The 20982-nt window shown below is 62.8% G+C and overlaps 1 protein-coding gene across 1 annotated transcript in view; it reads left to right on the top strand.

Moving 5' to 3' along the window:
• Positions 1-16792, top strand: part of rfx5 (regulatory factor X, 5) — a 65767-nt gene extending 48975 nt beyond the window's left edge. The window contains 6 exon segments of the mRNA XM_072490593.1: positions 15072-15107; positions 15109-15426; positions 15428-15592; positions 15594-15810; positions 15813-15931; positions 15933-16792. Coding sequence (XP_072346694.1) covers positions 15072-15107; positions 15109-15426; positions 15428-15592; positions 15594-15810; positions 15813-15931; positions 15933-16004 — 927 coding nt within the window. The 3' untranslated portion in view covers positions 16005-16792.
• Positions 16793-20982: the final 4190 nt, after the last annotated feature.

Below are 20982 nucleotides of genomic sequence, written 5' to 3'. Positions count from 1 at the left end.
TGAGGGAGTGCCGCTCTGTCGGAGGGTCAGTACTGAGGGAGCACCGCACTGTCAGAGGGTCAGTACTGAGGGAGCGCCGCACTGTGGGAGGGTCAGTACTGAGGGAGTGCCGCACTGTGGGAGGGTCAGTACTGAGGGAGTGCCGCACTGTGGGAGGGTCAGTACTGAGGGAGTGCCGCACTGTGGGAGGGTCAGTACTGAGGGAGTGCCGCACTGTCAGAGGGTCAGTACTGAGGGAGTGCCGCTCTGTCGGAGGGTCAGTACTGAGGGAGCACCGCACTGTCAGAGGGTCAGTACTGAGGGAGCACCGCACTGTCAGAGGGTCAGTACTGAGGGAGCGCCGCACTGTGGGAGGGTCAGTACTGAGGGAGTGCCGCACTGTGGGAGGGTCAGTACTGAGGTAGTGCCGCACTGTGGGAGGGTCAGTACTGAGGGAGTGCCGCACTGTGGGAGGGTCAGTACTGAGGGAGTGCCACACCGTGGGAGGGTCAGTACTGAGGGAGTGCCGCACTGGGGGAGGGTCAGTACTGAGGGAGCGCCGCACTGTGGGAGGGTCAGTACTGAGGGAGTGCCGCACTGGGGGAGGGTCAGTACTGAGGGAGCGCCGCACTGTCAGAGAGTCAGTACTGAGGGAGCGCCGCTCTGTGGGAGGGTCAGTGCTGAGGGAGCTCCGCACTGTGGGAGGGTCAGTACTGAGGGAGCGCCGCTCTGTGGGAGGGTCAGTACTGAGGGAGCGCCGCACTGTGGGAGGGTCAGTGCTGAGGGAGATCCGCACTGTGGGAGGGTCAGTACTGAGGGAGCGCCGCTCTGTGGGAGGGTCAGTACTGAGGGAGCGCCGCACTGTGGGAGGGTCAGTACTGAGGTAGCACCGCACTGGGAGGGTCAGTACTGAGGGAGCGCCGCACTGTGGAAGGGTCAGTACTGAGGGAGCCCTGCACTGTCAGAGGGTCAGTGCTGAGGGAGCTCCGCACTGTGGGGGGGTCAGTACTGAGGGAGCGCCGCACTGTGGGAGGGTCAGTACTGAGGGAGTGCCGCACTGTCAGAGAGTCACTACTGAGGGAGTGCCGCACTGTGGGAGGGTCAGTACCGAGGGAGCGCCGCACTGTCAGAGGGTCAGTACTGAGGGAGCGCCGCACTGTGGGAGGGTCAGTACTGAGGGAGCTCCGCACTGTGGGAGGGTCAGTACTGAGGGAGTGCCGCACTGGGGGAGGGTCAGTACTGAGGGAGCGCCGCACTGTGGGAGGGGCAGTACTGAGGGAGTGCCGCACTGTGGGAGGGTCAGTACCTAGGGAGCGCCGCACTGTGGGAGGGTTAGAACTGAGGGAGTGCCGCACTGGGGGAGGGTCAGTACTGAGGGAGCGCCGCACTGTCAGAGAGTCAGTACTGAGGGAGCGCCGCTCTGTGGGAGGGTCAGTGCTGAGGGAGCTCCGCACTGTGGGAGGGTCAGTACTGAGGGAGCGCCGCTCTGTGGGAGGGTCAGTACTGAGGGAGCGCCGCACTGTGGGAGGGTCAGTGCTGAGGGAGCTCCGCACTGTGGGAGGATCAGTACTGAGGGAGCGCCGCTCTGTGGGAGGGTCAGTACTGAGGGAGCGCCGCACTGTGGGAGGGTCAGTACTGAGGTAGCACCGCACTGGGAGGGTCAGTACTGAGGGAGCGCCGCACTGTGGGAGGGTCAGTACTGAGGGAGCGCTGCACTGTCAGAGGGTCAGTGCTGAGGGAGCTCCGCACTGTGGCGGGGTCAGTACTGAGGGAGTGTCGGACTGAGGGAGGGTCAGTACTGAGGGAGCGCTGCACTGTGGGAGGGTCAGTACTGAGGGAGCGCCGCACTGTGGGAGGGTCAGTGCTGAGGGAGCTCCGCATTGGCGGAGGGTCAGTACTGAGGGAGTGTCGGACTGAGGGAGGGTCAGTACTGAGGGAGCTCCGCATTGGCGGAGGGTCAGTACTGAGGGAGTGTCGGACTGAGTGAGGGTCAGTACTGAGGGAGTGCCGCACTGTTGGAGGGTGGGTATGGAGGGAGCGCCGCACTGTCGGAGGGTCACGACTGAGGAAGCTCCACATTGTCGGAGGGTCAGTACTGATGGAGTGCCGCACTGAGGGAGGGTCAGTACTGAGGGAGCACCGCACTGTCGGAGGGTCAGTGCTGAGGGGGTGCCGCACTTTGGGAGGGTCAGTACTGAGGGAGTGCTGCACTGTGGGAGGGCCAGTATTGAGGGAGCGCCGCACTGTCAGAGGGTCAGTACTGAGGGAGTGCTGCACTGTGGGACGGTCAGTACTGAGGGAGTGCCGCACTGTCGGAGGGTCAGTGCTGAGGGGGTGCCGCACCGTGTGAGGGTCAGTACTGAGGAGCTCCGTACTGTGGGAGGGTCAGTACTGAGAGGGTGCCGCACTGTGAGAGGGTCAGCACTGAGGGAGCTCCGCACTGTGGGAGGGTCAGTACTGAGGGAGTGCCGCACTGTGGGAGTGTCAGTACTGAGGGAGTGCCGTACTGTGGGAGGGTCAGTACTGAGGGAGCTCCGCACTGTGGGAGGGTCAGTACTGAGGGAGTGCCGTACTGTCGGAGGATCAGTGCTGAGGGAGCGCCGCACGGTCGGAGAGTCAGTACTGAGGGAGTGCCGCACTGTGGGAGGGTCAGTACTGAGGGAGCTCCGCACTGTGGGAGGGTCAGTACTGAGGGAGTGCCGCACTGTGGGAGTGTCAGTACTGAAGGAGTGCCGTACTGTGGGAGGGTCAGTACTGAGGGAGCTCCGTACTGTGGGAGGGTCAGTACTGAGGGAGTGCCGCACTGTCAGAGGGTCAGTACTGAGGGAGTGCCGCACTGTCGGAGGGTCAGTACTGAGGGAGTGCCGCACTGTCAGAGGGTCAGTACTGAGGGAGTGCCGCTCTGTCGGAGGGTCAGTACTGAGGGAGCACCGCACTGTCAGAGGGTCAGTACTGAGGGAGTGCCGCACTGTCGGAGAGTCAGTACTGAGGGAGCGCCGCACTGTCGGAGAGTCAGTACTGAGGGAGTGCCGCACTGTCGGAGAGTCAGTACTGAGGGAGCGCCGCACTGTCGGAGAGTCAGTACTGAGGGAGCGCCGCACTGTGGGAGAGTCAGTACTGAGGGAGTGCCGCACTGTGGGTGGGTCAGTACTGAGGGTGTGCCGCACTGTCGGAGAGTCAGTACTGAGGGAGCGCCGCACTGTGGGAGAGTCAGTACTGAGGGAGCGCCGCACTGTGGGAGGGTCAGTACTGAGGGAGTGCCGCACTGTGGGAGGGTCAGTACTGAGGGAGCGCCGCACTGTCGGAGGGTCAGTACTGAGGGAGTGCCGCACTGTGGGGGGGTCAGTACTGAGGGAGTGCTGCACTGTGGGGGGGTCAGTACTGAGGGAGTGCCGCACTGTGGGGGGGGTCAGTACTGAGGGAGTGCCGCACTGTGGGAGGGTCAGTACTGAGGGAGCGTCGCACTGTGGGAGGGTCAGTGCTGAGGGAGCGTCGCACTGTGGGAGGGTCAGTACTGAGGGAGCGTCGCACTGTGGGAGGGTCAGTACTGAGGGAGTGCCGCACTGTGGGAGGGTCAGTACTGAGGGAGCGTCGCACTGTGGGAGGGTCAGTACTGAGGGAGCGCCGCACTGTGGGAGAGTCAGTACTGAGGGAGCGCCGCACTGTGGGAGGGTCAGTACTGAGGGAGTGCCGCACTGTGGGAGGGTCAGTGCTGAGGGAGCGCCGCACTGTGGGGGGGTCAGTACTGAGGGAGCGTCGCACTGTGGGAGGGTCAGTACTGAGGGAGCGCCGCACTGTGGGAGAGTCAGTACTGAGGGAGCGCCGCACTGTGGGAGGGTCAGTACTGAGGGAGCGCCGCACTGTGTGAGGGTCAGTACTGAGGGAGTGCCGCACTGTCAGTGGGTCAGTACTGAGGGAGCGCCGCACTGTGGGAGGGTCAGTGCTGAGGGAGCGCCGCACTGTGGGGGGGTCAGTGCTGAGGGAGCGCCGCACTGTCAGAGGGTCAGCACTGAGGGAGCGTCGCACTGTGGGAGGGTCAGTACTGAGGGAGCGCCGCACTGTGGGAGAGTCAGTACTGAGGGAGCGCCGCACTGTGGGAGGGTCAGTACTGAGGGAGCGCCGCACTGTGGGAGGGTCAGTACTGAGGGAGTGCCGCACTGTCAGTGGGTCAGTACTGAGGGAGCGCCGCACTGTGGGAGGGTCAGTGCTGAGGGAGCGCCGCACTGTGGGGGGGTCAGTGCTGAGGGAGCGCCGCACTGTCAGAGGGTCAGTACTGAGGGAGCGCTGCACTGTGGGAGGGTCAGTGCTGAGGGAGCGCCGCACTGTGGGGGGGTCAGTACTGAGGGAGTGCCGCACTGTGGGGGGGTCAGTACTGAGGGAGCGCCGCACTGTGGGAGGGTGAGTACTGAGGGAGCGCCGCACTGTCAGAGAGTCAGTACTGAGGGAGTGCCGCACTGTGGGGGGGTCAGTACTGAGGGAGTGCCGCACTGTGGGAGGGTCAGTACTGAGGGAGCGCCGCACTGTGGGAGGGTCAGTGCTGAGGGAGCGCCGCACTGTGGGAGGGTCAGTGCTGAGGGAGCGCCGCACTGTGGGAGGGTCAGTACTGAGGGAGTGCCGCACTGTGGGAGGGTCAGTGCTGAGGGAGCGCCGCACTGTCGGAGGGTCAGTACTGAGGGTGTGCCGCACTGTGGGAGGGTCAGTACTGAGGGAGCTCCGCACTGTGGGAGGGTCAGTACTGAGGGAGCGCCGCACTGTGGGAGGGTCAGTACTGAGGGAGCGCCGCACTGTGGGAGGGTCAGTACTGAGGGAGTGCCGCACTGTGGGAGGGTCAGTGCTGAGGGAGCGCCGCACTGTGGGAGGGTCAGTACTGAGGGAGCGCCGCACTGTGGGAGGGTCAGTGCTGAGGGAGCGCCGCACTGTGGGAGGGTCAGTGCTGAGGGAACGCCGCACTGTGGGAGGGTCAGTACTGAGGGAGCGCCGCACTGTGGGAGGGGCAGTACTGAGGGAGCGCCGCACTGTGGGAGGGTCAGTACTGAGGGAGTGCCGCACTGTTGGAGGGTCAGTACTGAGGGAGCTCCGCACTGTGGGAGGGTCAGTACTGAGGGAGCTCCGCACTGTGGGAGGGTCAGTACTGAGGGAGCGCCGCACTGTGGGAGGGTCAGTACTGAGGGAGTGCCGCACTGTGGGAGGGTCAGTACTGAGGGAGCGCCGCACTGTGGGTGGGTCAGTACTGAGGGAGCTCCGCACTGTGGGAGGGTCAGTACTGAGGGAGCTCCGCACTGTGGGAGGGTCAGTACTGAGGTAGCGCCGCACTGTCAGAGGGTCAGTACTGAGGGAGCGCCGCACTGTGGGAGGGTCAGTACTGAGGGAGCGCCGCACTGTGGGAGGGTCAGTACTGAGGGAGTGCCGCACTGTGGGAGGGTCAGTACTGAGGGAGCGCCGCACTGTCGGAGGGTCAGTACTGAGGGAGCTCCGCACTGTGGGAGGGTCAGTACTGAGGGAGCGCCGCACTGTGGGAGGGTCAGTACTGAGGGAGTGCCGCACTGTGGGAGGGTCAGTACTGAGGGAGCGCCGCACTGTCGGAGGGTCAGTACTGAGGGAGCTCCGCACTGTGGGAGGGTCAGTGCTGAGGGAGCGCCGCACTGTGGGAGGGTCAGTGCTGAGGGAACGCCGCACTGTGGGAGGGTCAGTACTGAGGGAGCGCCGCACTGTGGGAGGGTCAGTACTGAGGGAGTGCCGCACTGTTGGAGGGTCAGTACTGAGGGAGCTCCGCACTGTCGGAGGGTCAGTACTGAGGGAGCGCCGCACTGTGGGAGGGGCAGTACTGAGGGAGCGCCGCACTGTGGGAGGGTCAGTACTGAGGGAGTGCCGCACTGTTGGAGGGTCAGTACTGAGGGAGCTCCGCACTGTCGGAGGGTCAGTACTGAGGGAGTGCTGCACTGTCGGAGGGTCAGTGCTGAGGGAGCGCCGCACTGTCGGAGGGTCAGTACTGAGGGAGCACCGCACTGTCGGAGGGTCAGTACTGAGGGAGTGCTGCACTGTCGGAGGGTCAGTGCTGAGGGAGCTCCGCACTGTGGGAGGGTCAGTGCTGAGGGAGCTCCGCACTGTGGGAGGATCAGTACTGAGGGTGCGCCGCTCTGTGGGAGGGTCAGTACTGAGGGAGCGCCGCACTGTGGGAGGGTCAGTACTGAGGTAGCACCGCACTGGGAGGGTCAGTACTGAGGGAGCGCCGCACTGTGGGAGGGTCAGTACTGAGGGAGCGCTGCACTGTCAGAGGGTCAGTGCTGAGGGAGCTCCGCACTGTCAGAGGGTCAGTGCTGAGGGAGCTCCGCACTGTGGCGGGGTCAGTACTGAGGGAGTGTCGGACTGAGGGAGGGTCAGTACTGAGGGAGCGCTGCACTGTGGGAGGGTCAGTACTGAGGGAGCGCCGCACTGTGGGAGGGTCAGTGCTGAGGGAGCTCCGCATTGGCGGAGGGTCAGTACTGAGGGAGTGTCGGACTGAGGGAGGGTCAGTACTGAGGGAGCTCCGCATTGGCGGAGGGTCAGTACTGAGGGAGTGCCGCACTGTTGGAGGGTGGGTATGGAGGGAGCGCCGCACTGTCGGAGGGTCACGACTGAGGAAGCTCCACATTGTCGGAGGGTCAGTACTGATGGAGTGCCGCACTGAGGGAGGGTCAGTACTGAGGGAGCACCGCACTGTCGGAGGGTCAGTGCTGAGGGGGTGCCGCACTTTGGGAGGGTCAGTACTGAGGGAGTGCTGCACTGTGGGAGGGCCAGTATTGAGGGAGCGCCGCACTGTCAGAGGGTCAGTACTGAGGGAGTGCTGCACTGTGGGACGGTCAGTACTGAGGGAGTGCCGCACTGTCGGAGGGTCAGTGCTGAGGGGGTGCCGCACCGTGTGAGGGTCAGTACTGAGGAGCTCCGTACTGTGGGAGGGTCAGTACTGAGAGGGTGCCGCACTGTGAGAGGGTCAGCACTGAGGGAGCTCCGCACTGTGGGAGGGTCAGTACTGAGGGAGTGCCGCACTGTGGGAGTGTCAGTACTGAGGGAGTGCCGTACTGTGGGAGGGTCAGTACTGAGGGAGCTCCGCACTGTGGGAGGGTCAGTACTGAGGGAGTGCCGTACTGTCGGAGGATCAGTGCTGAGGGAGCGCCGCACGGTCGGAGAGTCAGTACTGAGGGAGTGCCGCACTGTGGGAGGGTCAGTACTGAGGGAGCTCCGCACTGTGGGAGGGTCAGTACTGAGGGAGTGCCGCACTGTGGGAGTGTCAGTACTGAAGGAGTGCCGTACTGTGGGAGGGTCAGTACTGAGGGAGCTCCGTACTGTGGGAGGGTCAGTACTGAGGGAGTGCCGCACTGTCAGAGGGTCAGTACTGAGGGAGTGCCGCACTGTCGGAGGGTCAGTACTGAGGGAGTGCCGCACTGTCAGAGGGTCAGTACTGAGGGAGTGCCGCTCTGTCGGAGGGTCAGTACTGAGGGAGCACCGCACTGTCAGAGGGTCAGTACTGAGGGAGCGCCGCACTGTGGGAGGGTCAGTACTGAGGGAGTGCCGCACTGTGGGAGGGTCAGTACTGAGGGAGTGCCGCACTGTGGGAGGGTCAGTACTGAGGGAGTGCCACACTGTCGGAGGGTCAGTACTGAGGGAGCGCCGCACTGTGGGAGGGTCAGTACTGAGGGAGCGCCGCACTTTGGGAGGGTCAGTACTGAGGGAGTGCCACACTGTCGGAGGGTCAGTACTGAGGGAGCGCCGCACTGTGGGAGGGTCAGTACTGAGGGAGCGCCGCACTGTGGGAGGGTCAGCACTGAGGGAGTGCCACACTGTCGGAGGGTCAGTACTGAGGGAGCGCCGCACTGTGGGAGCGTCAGTACTGAGGGAGTGCCACACCGTGGGAGAGTTAGTACTGAGGGAGCTCCGCACTGTGGGAGGGTCAGTACTGAGGGAGTGCCGCACTGTCAGAGGGTCAGTACTGAGGGAGTGCCGCACTGTCGGAGGGTCAGTACTGAGGGAGTGCCGCACTGTCAGAGGGTCAGTACTGAGGGAGTGCCGCACTGTCAGAGAGTCAGTACTGAGGGAGTGCTGCACTGTGGGAGGGTCAGTACTGAGGGAGTGCCGCACTGTCGGAGGGTCAGTGCTGAGGGGGTGCCGCACCGTGTGAGGGTCAGTACTGAGGAGCTCCGTACTGTGGGAGGGTCAGTACTGAGGGGGTGCCGCACTGTCAGAGGGTCAGTACTGAGGGAGTGCCGCACTGTCGGAGGGTCAGTACTGAGGGAGTGCCGCACTGTCAGAGGGTCAGTACTGAGGGAGTGCCGCTCTGTCGGAGGGTCAGTACTGAGGGAGCACCGCACTGTCAGAGGGTCAGTACTGAGGGAGCGCCGCACTGTGGGAGGGTCAGTACTGAGGGAGTGCCGCACTGTGGGAGGGTCAGTACTGAGGGAGTGCCGCACTGTGGGAGGGTCAGTACTGAGGGAGTGCCACACTGTCGGAGGGTCAGTACTGAGGGAGCGCCGCACTGTGGGAGGGTCAGTACTGAGGGAGTGCCGCACTGTGGGAGGATCAGTACTGAGGGAGTGCCACACCGTGGGAGAGTCAGTACTGAGGGAGCTCCGCACTGTGGGAGGGTCAGTACTGAGGGAGTGCCGCACTGTCAGAGGGTCAGTACTGAGGGAGTGCCGCACTGTCGGAGGGTCAGTACTGAGGGAGTGCCGCACTGTGGGAGGGTCAGTACCGAGGGAGCGCCGCACTGTCAGAGGGTCAGTACAGAGGGAGCGCCGCACTGTGGGAGGGTCAGTACTGAGGGAGCTCCGCACTGTGGGAGGGTCAGTACTGAGGGAGTGCCGCACTGGGGGAGGGTCAGTACTGAGGGAGCGCCGCACTGTGGGAGGGTCAGTCCTGAGGGAGTGCCGCACTGGGGGAGGGTCAGTACTGAGGGAGCGCCGCACTGTCAGAGTCAGTACTGAGGGAGCGCCGCTCTGTGGGAGGGTCAGTGCTGAGGGAGCTCCGCACTGTGGGAGGGTCAGTACTGAGGGAGCGCCGCTCTGTGGGAGGGTCAGTACTGAGGGAGCGCCGCACTGTGGGAGGGTCAGTGCTGAGGGAGCTCCGCACTGTGGGAGGGTCAGTACTGAGGGAGCGCCGCTCTGTGGGAGGGTCAGTACTGAGGGAGCGCCGCACTGTGGGAGGGTCAGTACTGAGGTAGCACCGCACTGGGAGGGTCAGTACTGAGGGAGCGCCGCACTGTGGAAGGGTCAGTACTGAGGGAGCCCTGCACTGTCAGAGGGTCAGTGCTGAGGGAGCTCCGCACTGTGGGGGGGTCAGTACTGAGGGAGCGCCGCACTGTGGGAGGGTCAGTGCTGAGGGAGTTCCGCACTGTGGGAGGGTCAGTACTGAGGGAGTGCCGCACTGTCAGAGAGTCAGTACTGAGGGAGAGCCGCACTGTGGGAGGGTCAGTACTGAGGGAGCGCCGCACTGTGGGAGGGTCAGTGCTGAGGGAGCGCCGCACTGTGGGGGGGTCAGTGCTGAGGGAGTGCCGCACTGTGGGAGGGTCAGTACTGAGGGAGAGCCGCACTGTGGGGGAGTCAGTACTGAGGGAGCGCTGCACTCTGTGGGAGGGTCAGAACTGAGGGAGCGCCGCACTGTGGGGGGGTCAGTACTGAGGGAGCGCCGCACTGTGGGAGGGTCAGTACTGAGGGAGCACCGCACTGTGGGAGGGTCAGTACTGAGGGAGCACCGCACTGTCGGAGGGTCAGTACTGAGGGAGCGCCGCACTGTGGGAGGGTCAGTACTGAGGGAGCGCCGCACTGTCGGAGGGTCAGTACTGAGGGAGCGCCGCACTGTGGGAGGGTCAGTACTGAGGGAGCGCCGCACTGTCGGAGGGTCAGTACTGAGGGAGCGCCGCACTGTGGGAGGGTCAGTACTGAGGGAGCGCCGCACTGTCGGAGAGTCAGTACTGAGGGAGTGCCGCACTGTGGGGGGGTCAGTACTGAGGGAGTGCCGCACTGTCGGAGAGTCAGTACTGAGGGAGCGCCGCACTGTCGGAGAGTCAGTACTGAGGGAGTGCCGCACTGTCGGAGAGTCAGTACTGAGGGAGCGCCGCACTGTCGGAGAGTCAGTACTGAGGGAGCGCCGCACTGTGGGAGAGTCAGTACTGAGGGAGTGCCGCACTGTGGGGGGGTCAGTACTGAGGGTGTGCCGCACTGTCGGAGAGTCAGTACTGAGGGAGCGCCGCACTGTGGGAGAGTCAGTACTGAGGGAGCGCCGCACTGTGGGAGGGTCAGTACTGAGGGAGTGCCGCACTGTGGGAGGGTCAGTACTGAGGGAGCGCCGCACTGTCGGAGGGTCAGTACTGAGGGAGTGCCGCACTGTGGGGGGGTCAGTACTGAGGGAGTGCCGCACTGTGGGGGGGTCAGTACTGAGGGAGTGCCGCACTGTGGGGGGGTCAGTACTGAGGGAGTGCCGCACTGTGGGAGGGTCAGTACTGAGGGAGCGTCGCACTGTGGGAGGGTCAGTGCTGAGGGAGCGTCGCACTGTGGGAGGGTCAGTACTGAGGGAGCGTCGCACTGTGGGAGGGTCAGTACTGAGGGAGTGCCGCACTGTGGGAGGGTCAGTACTGAGGGAGCGTCGCACTGTGGGAGGGTCAGTACTGAGGGAGCGCCGCACTGTGGGAGAGTCAGTACTGAGGGAGCGCCGCACTGTGGGAGGGTCAGTACTGAGGGAGTGCCGCACTGTGGGAGGGTCAGTGCTGAGGGAGCGCCGCACTGTGGGGGGGTCAGTACTGAGGGAGCGTCGCACTGTGGGAGGGTCAGTACTGAGGGAGCGCCGCACTGTGGGAGAGTCAGTACTGAGGGAGCGCCGCACTGTGGGAGGGTCAGTACTGAGGGAGCGCCGCACTGTGGGAGGGTCAGTACTGAGGGAGTGCCGCACTGTCAGTGGGTCAGTACTGAGGGAGCGCCGCACTGTGGGAGGGTCAGTGCTGAGGGAGCGCCGCACTGTGGGGGGGTCAGTGCTGAGGGAGCGCCGCACTGTCAGAGGGTCAGCACTGAGGGAGCGTCGCACTGTGGGAGGGTCAGTACTGAGGGAGCGCCGCACTGTGGGAGAGTCAGTACTGAGGGAGCGCCGCACTGTGGGAGGGTCAGTACTGAGGGAGCGCCGCACTGTGGGAGGGTCAGTACTGAGGGAGTGCCGCACTGTCAGTGGGTCAGTACTGAGGGAGCGCCGCACTGTGGGAGGGTCAGTGCTGAGGGAGCGCCGCACTGTGGGGGGGTCAGTGCTGAGGGAGCGCCGCACTGTCAGAGGGTCAGTACTGAGGGAGCGCTGCACTGTGGGAGGGTCAGTGCTGAGGGAGCGCCGCACTGTGGGGGGGTCAGTACTGAGGGAGTGCCGCACTGTGGGGGGGTCAGTACTGAGGGAGCGCCGCACTGTGGGAGGGTCAGTACTGAGGGAGCGCCGCACTGTCAGAGAGTCAGTACTGAGGGAGTGCCGCACTGTGGGGGGGTCAGTACTGAGGGAGTGCCGCACTGTGGGAGGGTCAGTACTGAGGGAGCGCCGCACTGTGGGAGGATCAGTGCTGAGGGAGCGCCGCACTGTGGGAGGGTCAGTGCTGAGGGAGCGCCGCACTGTGGGAGGGTCAGTACTGAGGGAGTGCCGCACTGTGGGAGGGTCAGTGCTGAGGGAGCGCCGCACTGTCGGAGGATCAGTACTGAGGGTGTGCCGCACTGTGGGAGGGTCAGTACTGAGGGAGCTCCGCACTGTGGGAGGGTCAGTACTGAGGGAGCGCCGCACTGTGGGAGGGTCAGTACTGAGGGAGCGCCGCACTGTGGGAGGGTCAGTACTGAGGGAGTGCCGCACTGTGGGAGGGTCAGTGCTGAGGGAGCGCCGCACTGTGGGAGGGTCAGTACTGAGGGAGCGCCGCACTGTGGGAGGGTCAGTGCTGAGGGAGCGCCGCACTGTGGGAGGGTCAGTGCTGAGGGAACGCCGCACTGTGGGAGGGTCAGTACTGAGGGAGCGCCGCACTGTGGGAGGGGCAGTACTGAGGGAGCGCCGCACTGTGGGAGGGTCAGTACTGAGGGAGTGCCGCACTGTTGGAGGGTCAGTACTGAGGGAGCTCCGCACTGTGGGAGGGTCAGTACTGAGGGAGCTCCGCACTGTGGGAGGGTCAGTACTGAGGGAGCGCCGCACTGTGGGAGGGTCAGTACTGAGGGAGTGCCGCACTGTGGGAGGGTCAGTACTGAGGGAGCGCCGCACTGTGGGAGGGTCAGTACTGAGGGAGCTCCGCACTGTGGGAGGGTCAGTACTGAGGGAGCTCCGCACTGTGGGAGGGTCAGTACTGAGGTAGCGCCGCACTGTCAGAGGGTCAGTACTGAGGGAGCGCCGCACTGTGGGAGGGTCAGTACTGAGGGAGCGCCGCACTGTGGGAGGGTCAGTACTGAGGGAGTGCCGCACTGTGGGAGGGTCAGTACTGAGGGAGCGCCGCACTGTCGGAGGGTCAGTACTGAGGGAGCTCCGCACTGTGGGAGGGTCAGTACTGAGGGAGCGCCGCACTGTGGGAGGGTCAGTACTGAGGGAGTGCCGCACTGTGGGAGGGTCAGTACTGAGGGAGCGCCGCACTGTCGGAGGGTCAGTACTGAGGGAGCTCCGCACTGTGGGAGGGTCAGTGCTGAGGGAGCGCCGCACTGTGGGAGGGTCAGTGCTGAGGGAACGCCGCACTGTGGGAGGGTCAGTACTGAGGGAGCGCCGCACTGTCGGAGGGTCAGTACTGAGGGAGTGCCGCACTGTGGGAGGGTCAGTGCTGAGGGAGCGCCGCTCTGTGGGGGGTCAGTACTGAGGAGCGCCGCACTGTCGGAGGGTCAGTACTGAGGGAGCACCGCACTGTCGGAGGGTCAGTACTGAGGGAGCACCGCTCTGTGGGGGGGGCAGTACTGAGGGAGCGCCGCACTGTGGGAGGGTCAGTACTGAGGGAGCGCCGCACTGTGGGAGGGTCAGCACTGAGGGAGCACCGCACTGTGGGAGGGTCAGTACTGAGGGAGCACCGCACTGTGGGAGGGTCAGTACTGAGGGAGCGCCGCACTGTCAGAGGGTCAGTACTGAGGAGAGCACCGCACTGTCGGAGGGTCAGTACTGAGGGAGCGCCGCACTGTGGGAGGGTCAGTACTGAGGGAACGCCGCTCTGTGGGGGGGGCAGTACTGAGGGAGCGCCGCTCTGTGGGGGGGGTCAGTACTGAGGGAGCACCGCACTGTGGGAGGGTCAGTACTGAGGGAGCGCCGCACTGTGGGAGGGTCAGTACTGAGGGAGTGCCGCACTGTGGGAGGGTCAGTACTGAGGGAGCGCCGCACTGTGGGAGGGTCAGTACTGAGGGAGCGCCGCAATGTGGAGGGTCAGTACTGAGGGAGCGCCGCACTGTGGGAGGGTCAGTACTGAGGGAGCGCCGCACTGTGGGAGGGTCAGTACTGAGGGAGCGCCGCACTGTGGGGGGGTCAGTACTGAGGGAGTGCCGCACTGTGGGAGGGTCAGTACTGAGGGAGTGCCGCACTGTGGGAGGGTCAGTACTGAGGGAGCGCCGCACTGTGGGAGGGTCAGTACTGAGGGAGCACCGCACTGTGGGAGGGTCAGTACTGAGGGAGCTCCGCACTGTGGGAGGGTCAGTCCCTGAGGGAGTGTCGCACTGTGGGAGGGTCAGTACTGAGGGAGCGCCGCACTGTGGGAGGGTCAGTACTGAGGGAGTGCCGCACTGTGGGAGGGTCAGTACTGAGGGAGCGCCGCACTGTCGGAGGGTCAGTACTGAGGGAGCTCCGCACTGTGGGAGGGTCAGTGCTGAGGGGAGCGCCGCACTGTGGGAGGGTCAGTGCTGAGGGAACGCCGCACTGTGGGAGGGTCAGTACTGAGGGAGCGCCGCACTGTCGGAGGGTCAGTACTGAGGGAGTGCCGCACTGTGGGAGGGTCAGTGCTGAGGGAGCGCCGCTCTGTGGGGGGGTCAGTACTGAGGGAGCGCCGCACTGTCGGAGGGTCAGTACTGAGGGAGCACCGCACTGTCGGAGGGTCAGTACTGAGGGAGCACCGCTCTGTGGGGGGGGCAGTACTGAGGGAGCGCCGCACTGTGGGAGGGTCAGTACTGAGGGAGCGCCGCACTGTGGGAGGGTCAGCACTGAGGGAGCACCGCACTGTGGGAGGGTCAGTACTGAGGGAGCACCGCACTGTGGGAGGGTCAGTACTGAGGGAGCGCCGCACTGTCAGAGGGTCAGTACTGAGGGAGCACCGCACTGTCGGAGGGTCAGTACTGAGGGAGCGCCGCACTGTGGGAGGGTCAGTACTGAGGGAACGCCGCTCTGTGGGGGGGGCAGTACTGAGGGAGCGCCGCTCTGTGGGGGGGTCAGTACTGAGGGAGCACCGCACTGTGGGAGGGTCAGTACTGAGGGAGCGCCGCACTGTGGGAGGGTCAGTACTGAGGGAGCGCCGCACTGTGAGAGGGTCAGTACTGAGGGAGTGCCGCACTGTGGGAGGGTCAGTACTGAGGGAGCTCCGCACTGTGGGAGGGTCAGTACTGAGGGAGCGCCGCACTGTGGGGGGGTCAGTACTGAGGGAGTGCCGCACTGTGGGAGGGTCAGTACTGAGGGAGTGCCGCACTGTGGGAGGTCAGTACTGAGGGAGTGCCGCACTGTGGGGGGGTCAGTACTGAGGGAGTGCCGCACTGTGGGAGGGTCAGTACTGAGGGAGCTCCGCACTGTGGGAGGGTCAGTACTGAGGGAGCGCCGCACTGTGGGGGGGTCAGTACTGAGGGAGTGCCGCACTGTGGGAGGGTCAGTACTGAGGGAGTGCCGCACTGTGGGAGGCTCAGTACTGAGGGAGCGCCGCACTGTGGGGGGGGGTCAGTACTGAGGGAGTGCCGCACTGTGGGAGGGTCAGTACTGAGGGAGCACCGCACTGTGGGAGGGTCAGTACTGAGGGAGTGTCGCACTGTGGGAGGGTCAGTACTGAGGGAGTGTCGCACTGTGGGAGGGGCAGTACTGACCTATTGCTCTGGACTCTGGACTCTGGCTCTGGGACGTTGGTGCAGTTGTCGGCCGGGGAGGTAAAAAGATACAAACGTCCTCTTTTGTTTTAGCCCAAACAGACGGAGGCACCCAAAGGGGGGGACGCCAAACCCCCCGAGCGGGAAGGAAGATCGGCCGGGATCAACCCGAGTGAAGCTGACCACAGCCGCCGACGTGAACAGTGTCATAAACCGATACCCCCCCATCTGGCCCAAGACCCAGGTCAAGAAGCTGCTGGCCATCTCGACAGCGCCCTGCCTCGCCCAGCCTGCCGTGCCTGTCAGGATGTGCACCCCGGTGCCCCTTGCTATGTCACCGGGATCCAACAGCGCGGGGGTTGTGGCCGCCGGGCCCCTCCCCCTACTCAAGAAGGTCACCGTCATCCTCCCCAGCTCAGTATGGCTCCCATCGCTGGAGGGAGGAGGCCCCCCCACCGCCCAAGATCGAGGAGCGAACATGCGGGCCCAAGGCCGACAGGACCATGAGTCCCCACCCGCCGAAGAGCTCCGCCACCGCCCCACACAAGCGCCCCGCCAGCCCGTCGGGGGAGAAGCAGGCCTCCAAGAGGAAGCGTGGACGCCCGCGGAAGGTGGGTGGCGGGGCAGCAGCTGCAGGAAGGTTCCGCGGGAGCAGCAGCCAGCGGTGCCAAGGGGGCTACGATCACCCGCCCCGCTCCGGACGGCGCGCGCCCGCCTGAGAGCCCCACCCCCGAACCCCCGCCTCGCGTCGCCCGCTCCGAAGCCGACAAACGCCACCGCCGCCGCCCCATCCTCTCGCCGCCCCCTGCCCCTCCTCCCCCATGGACAGCTCTGACAAGCCAGCGGCCCCCGACGTGCCCCCGGCCCGGCTCCCCGCCCTCGACCCGCAGCCCCGAAAGAACAGTGGACCCTCGGAGCCGTGGGCACGCAAGACCTCCGTCATCAGGCCAGTCCTGGCCGACGGGGGCGGCCGGGGGCTGGAGGACGCGCTCGCCAACGCACATGACACCCACCGATCACCAGTGACGGCAGCTTTTGTAACCCGTCAACGGCATCGCCTTAATTTCAGGCCAGGAGGCCCGTCGTCCCGGCAGGCTGCGCAGAACGGGGGCACTATTGCATCAGCCAGTTACGTACCCTGCCCCAGAACTCCGCTCTGGATTGACCGTGTCTGAACATCAGGTGGCCACAAGGAGCCAGGCGGGAGGTTGTTCTGCATTCCGCCCACGTCAACTTTCACCCCATTACTTATCCCGCAAGGGAGTGTTGGCGGACTATTGGCAATGCTGAATCGCTTCAGAACTCTCGTTTTCTCTCCTTCTGACAGAATGATAATTTTGATAGTTTGCACGGTTTAACGTTGCTGCAAATATCCTGCCAAAAAAACAAAACATTTGGGTTGGAACCCGGCACAAGCACCGGTAGCAAGTTTTTACTGGGGGCGTTGAGAGTGAGGGGGGGGGGGGAGTGAGGCGGGGCGGGGTCGATTCCAGACAGGCGGCCGACATCGCAGCAAAATCCCGCCGCCGAAACGGTCCCTCAGAGCCTACTTTGCAAAAAGAAAACGAGGGTCCCGCTGAACGGCAGCAGAGACGGGATGTTGCGCCCACAAGACCTTGACCCCGAGGCCCCGGAATCCGCCCCTCGGTCGCGCGGCATCGCCCAAGAAAACAAATGACCCGCGTCACGCCCGCCCCTGCCGTTTCTGGGACCTTTCTGTGCACAGATTCGCCCGCAGCGGCATTTCCGGAAACCCCCCCCGCCGTATTCAGAAGAGTGAACCTGTTTGTGCTCGTCCTGCGAAATGTGGGACATTCGGGGGGTGGGGGGGGGGGGGAGGGGTGTGGGAGGGGAGGGGGGTGGGGGGGGGAGGGGGGGGTGGGGGGGGCAGTGGGGCCGCGGTGTGGAGGGGGTCCTGCGAAGACCAGGGCATAAGTCGCCAACATGCGCACACTTGTTGAACCAAAATATTTGCATTGTTGAGGATTTGTGGGCTGGTGACGCTTCCCGTACTTTGTTAACCTTTCCACAGCCGCAGAGATTATAGGTCTCGGAAGTGTTTGCCTTTCTCTCTCTCTCTCTCTCTCTCTGTGTGAAGCACGCACTCGCGCCCGCACATCCAGCACCCAAAGTTCTCAATCCCGAGGGATCAGAGACTTAAACGTACATTGATCGCACTCGGATCAACTTTCACCGACTCACTGAATTGTTGCAGGCGCAGGAAGAGGCAATTCGACCCATCCTGTCAAACCCCCCCCCCCCCGCCAGGCAGCGCATCCCAGACCCCGCATCCGCTCAGCGTGTGAAAAAGATATTCCCCCACATCGCGTTTGCATCTTTCGCAAGTCGCTTTAAGTTCTCGATCCCGTTCCGAGAGGGAGACGTTTCTCTCCCCGTTCAGTTGCCCCCCCCCCCCTCATGATTTTGAACATCTCAATCCAATCTCGTCTTCCCCCTTCTCCTCTCCCAGGGGGAACAGTCCCGACCTCCCCGATCTACCCTCGTCACTGACGTTTCTCATCCCCGAAACCGTCCTTGTGAACCTCTCCGCGCGCCCTCTCCCCACGCGTCCACATCTTCCCCTACAATGTGGCGCCCAGAACCGTGCACAATATTCCAGTTGTGGTCTAATTGGCGTCTGGGACAAGTTCAGCATCACCTCGCCCCAACCAAACCAGTTGCTCTCCAGTTCCATAAACTCCAGCAACTCAAGGAAGGAAGGTACCTGTAGTGGGGGTTTTTGGAAAGAGGAGATTGGAAGAAGAACACATTGGCTATTTGCTTAATGAATGAAAATGAAAATCGCTTATTGTCACAAGTAGGCTTCAAATGAAGTTACTGTGAAAAGCCCCTAGTCGCCACATTCCAGCGCCTGTTCGGGGAGGCTGTTACGGGAAGGCTTAACAAGCTCACAAGGCAGGAGGAGGCCGCTCGGCCTATCGTTTGCGTGCCGGCCCGTTGAAATATCTGCCGATTCTTCCCCCTCAACTCCCCCCACCTCCCACTCTTTCTTCCATCGTCCTTCGAACATTCCCCCCTTTGAATATTCCCGTCCCGGCCCCCCCCGAACAGGCGCCGGAATGTGGCGACGAGGGGCTTTTCACAGTGACGTCATTTGAAGCCTACGTGTGACACTAAGCGACTCTCTTTACCATTTATTTATCCCCGCCCCCCCCTCTCTTGTGACCGCCGCTGTTGAATCAGGAATGTGAGACGGGAGGGCCTTTAATCCGTGGCTTCGGAAAGGATAATCGCCTAAACTATCTGAAGAGATTTCTATGTGGAGGGGAGCGGGTGCTGCGGAGTGGCCCTCGGGTGAGTTGCTCCCGGAAGGAGCCTGCACCGCCCTCCCTCTGCGCTGTAACCGTCCCCCCCCCCCCCCCCCCCCCCCCCCGGTGGAGCCGGCGGTTAACCATACTTGTCAACCTCCGTGAGACCCCTGGAGAAAAGGACTGATCGGTTCCGGGAACGATTTTCGCACTGATGGCCGAGCAAAGCGGAATGGGTTGAAAACAAAAATGCAGGATTCGGGAAACATATTGTTCCAGTCGGTGTTTTCTTTGAAGTGCCTTCTTTTTTTTTAACATCTCTTCACGAGCGAGTTCCTGCCCCGCAGGGCTGCCGGTCCGAATCAGTCGTCTTGCGAAGGCTTGAAGGCTACTGTCGAGGAAAATCGGTCCCAAGGCCCCTTGGAGGAGCGTCAGTGGGGAAGGTCTCCCGCTGAGCAGCGCCTGGGAGAGATAGGAAGATAGGTGGCAAAATTGGAGGCTTCAGGTGACGGGTGAAAGGAGAGGGTTGGGAGCGGGGAGGACGGAGAGATTCAGAGCTCGGAGGGGCGGGGGGGCCCGGCAGCTGAAGGCACGGCCACCGATTTTGGAGTGATGGAAATCGGGGGGGGGATGCGCGAGGCGCCTGATTTGGAGGCGCGCAGGGATCTTTGAGCTTTGAGGGGGGCTGGAGGAGGTCGCAGGAAAAGGATTGTAGGGGCGGAGGAGCTGACAGAGATTAGGAGGGTTGAAGGGCCTGGAGGAGGATAGACAGATAGGGAGGGGGTGTAGGGGCTGGAGGAGGTTACAGCGATAGGGAGGGGGTGTAGGGGCTGGGGGAGGTTACAGAGATAGGGAGGGGGTGTCGGGACTGGAGGAGGTTACAGAGATAGGGGAGGGGGTGTAGGGGCTGGAGGAGGTTACAGAGATAGGGAGGGGGTGTAGGGGCTGGAGGTTACAGAGATAGGGAGGGGGTGTAGGGCTGGAGGAGATTACAGAGATAGGGAGGGGGGTGTAGGGGCTGGAGGAGGTTACAGAGATAGGGAGGGGGTGTCGGGGCTGGAGGAGGTTACAGAGATAGGGAGGGGGCGTAGTGGCTGGAGGAGGTTACAGAGATAGGGAGGGGTGTAGGGGCTGGAGGAGGTTACAGAGATAGGGAGGGGGTGTAGGGGCTGGAGGGGATTACAGAGATAGGGAGGGGCTGGAGGAGGTTACAGAGATAGGGAGGGGCTGGAGGAGGTTACAGAGATAGGGAGGGGCTGGAGGAGGGTACAGAGATAGGGAGGGGCTGGCGGGAGGGTACAGAGATAGGGAGGGACTGGAGGAGGTTACAGAGATAGGGAGGCGAGCGAGGGATATGGAACAATGAGTGTTTTCAAATGGAGTTGTATCTGGACCAGGAGCCTGTGAAGGTCAGCGAGCACTGGGATTGGTGGGTGGGGTGGGGCGACAGGTAACGGGACTGGATGCGAGCTGGGGGTGGGGAGTGTGGCCGATAGATGGGGGAGGGTAACAGTGTTTTGGAACAAGTTGAAGCTTACGGGAGGAGCGCAAGACTGGAAGTGCTTGTCCCAACGAGCCAACAAACCTTCCGATCGCGCGCACCGCCCTCCTCGAGACACAGACGAGATGCAAGAAACAAAAGTCCTGACTGCCAATAAACTGGTCTCGAGTCTGGGAAATCCTCCCCGGCAAACCCGGTGGTTAAGGGTGGCGGGGTTGGGGGTGCAGTGTCCCCCTCCCGATTTAATACTGAGGCTGCATTTCGGACAGGTCACCGCCTTCAGGAGTAGCATAGTGTCTCTCCTCTCTTAATGCACCTTCACCGATTTCAGACAGCAATACGTAACTCTCCAGAAAGAGGGAGAGATCGTCTGTGGCGTCCTTGAACCCTGTGTACTGATGGGTTTTCCCGTTTTTTTTTTTACAAAAATGAAATATAATGATTGTGTTAAAAATGTAAATAATAAAACATATTGCCGACGTATCCGTTTCCCCGGTGTGCCTTTGGTGTCCCAAGTTGGGCTTCTTGAATCTCGCTGGAGAGAGAGGGGGGGCGGCAAATCTTTTTTTTAAATAACATTTTCTTAAGGTATTTGTAATTTTATAATAATAACAATAACAACAACAGCAAAGAAAGCGAATCCAAATATAAACGCAGTACATACATCATTTCCATCCCTAACAGGTCCCTCCTACCCTTAACAGAAATTAGCCTAACTTCCCCCCGCGCGCACCCCTTTAGATTTTTTGCCTCAGTTAATTTTCCCCGACGAAGTCGACACCTACGGACGAACCCTCGCGTTGACCCTCTCCGGGCGATCTTGATCGTCTCAAGATTGAGAAACCCAGCCACGTCGCTAACCCAGCTCCCTGATTTCGGGGGCTTCGAGTCCCTCCGCGCCGCAATATCCATCTCCGGGCTGCCAGGGAGGCAAAGGGCCAAAACCCGGGCCTCCTTCCACTCCCTCCCCTCGGCCTTCCGACACCTCGAATATCGTCACCTCTGGACTCGGGGCCACCTTGACCCCTAATGTTGTGGCCAGGGTTTGGAGAAGCCCAAAGTGTATCATGGAGTTCACCTGACCCACAACTTTGACTAGATTGCGGTGCGGGAGCACACGGCCCACTCTCCAGGTGTGGGACAGCAGAAATGGACAAGTGTCTTTTAAAGCAAAACAATGTTTATTTATGAACTCAAGTTAAACTTTTTAAAACATACTTAGCAACCATTAATT

Source organism: Scyliorhinus torazame, chromosome 26 (genome assembly GCF_047496885.1).
Source record: "Scyliorhinus torazame isolate Kashiwa2021f chromosome 26, sScyTor2.1, whole genome shotgun sequence".
NCBI classification, from domain to species: domain Eukaryota; kingdom Metazoa; phylum Chordata; class Chondrichthyes; order Carcharhiniformes; family Scyliorhinidae; genus Scyliorhinus; species Scyliorhinus torazame.
The sequence above is the reverse complement of the archived record's forward strand: the minus strand, read 5'-3'. Positions and strand labels throughout refer to the sequence as shown.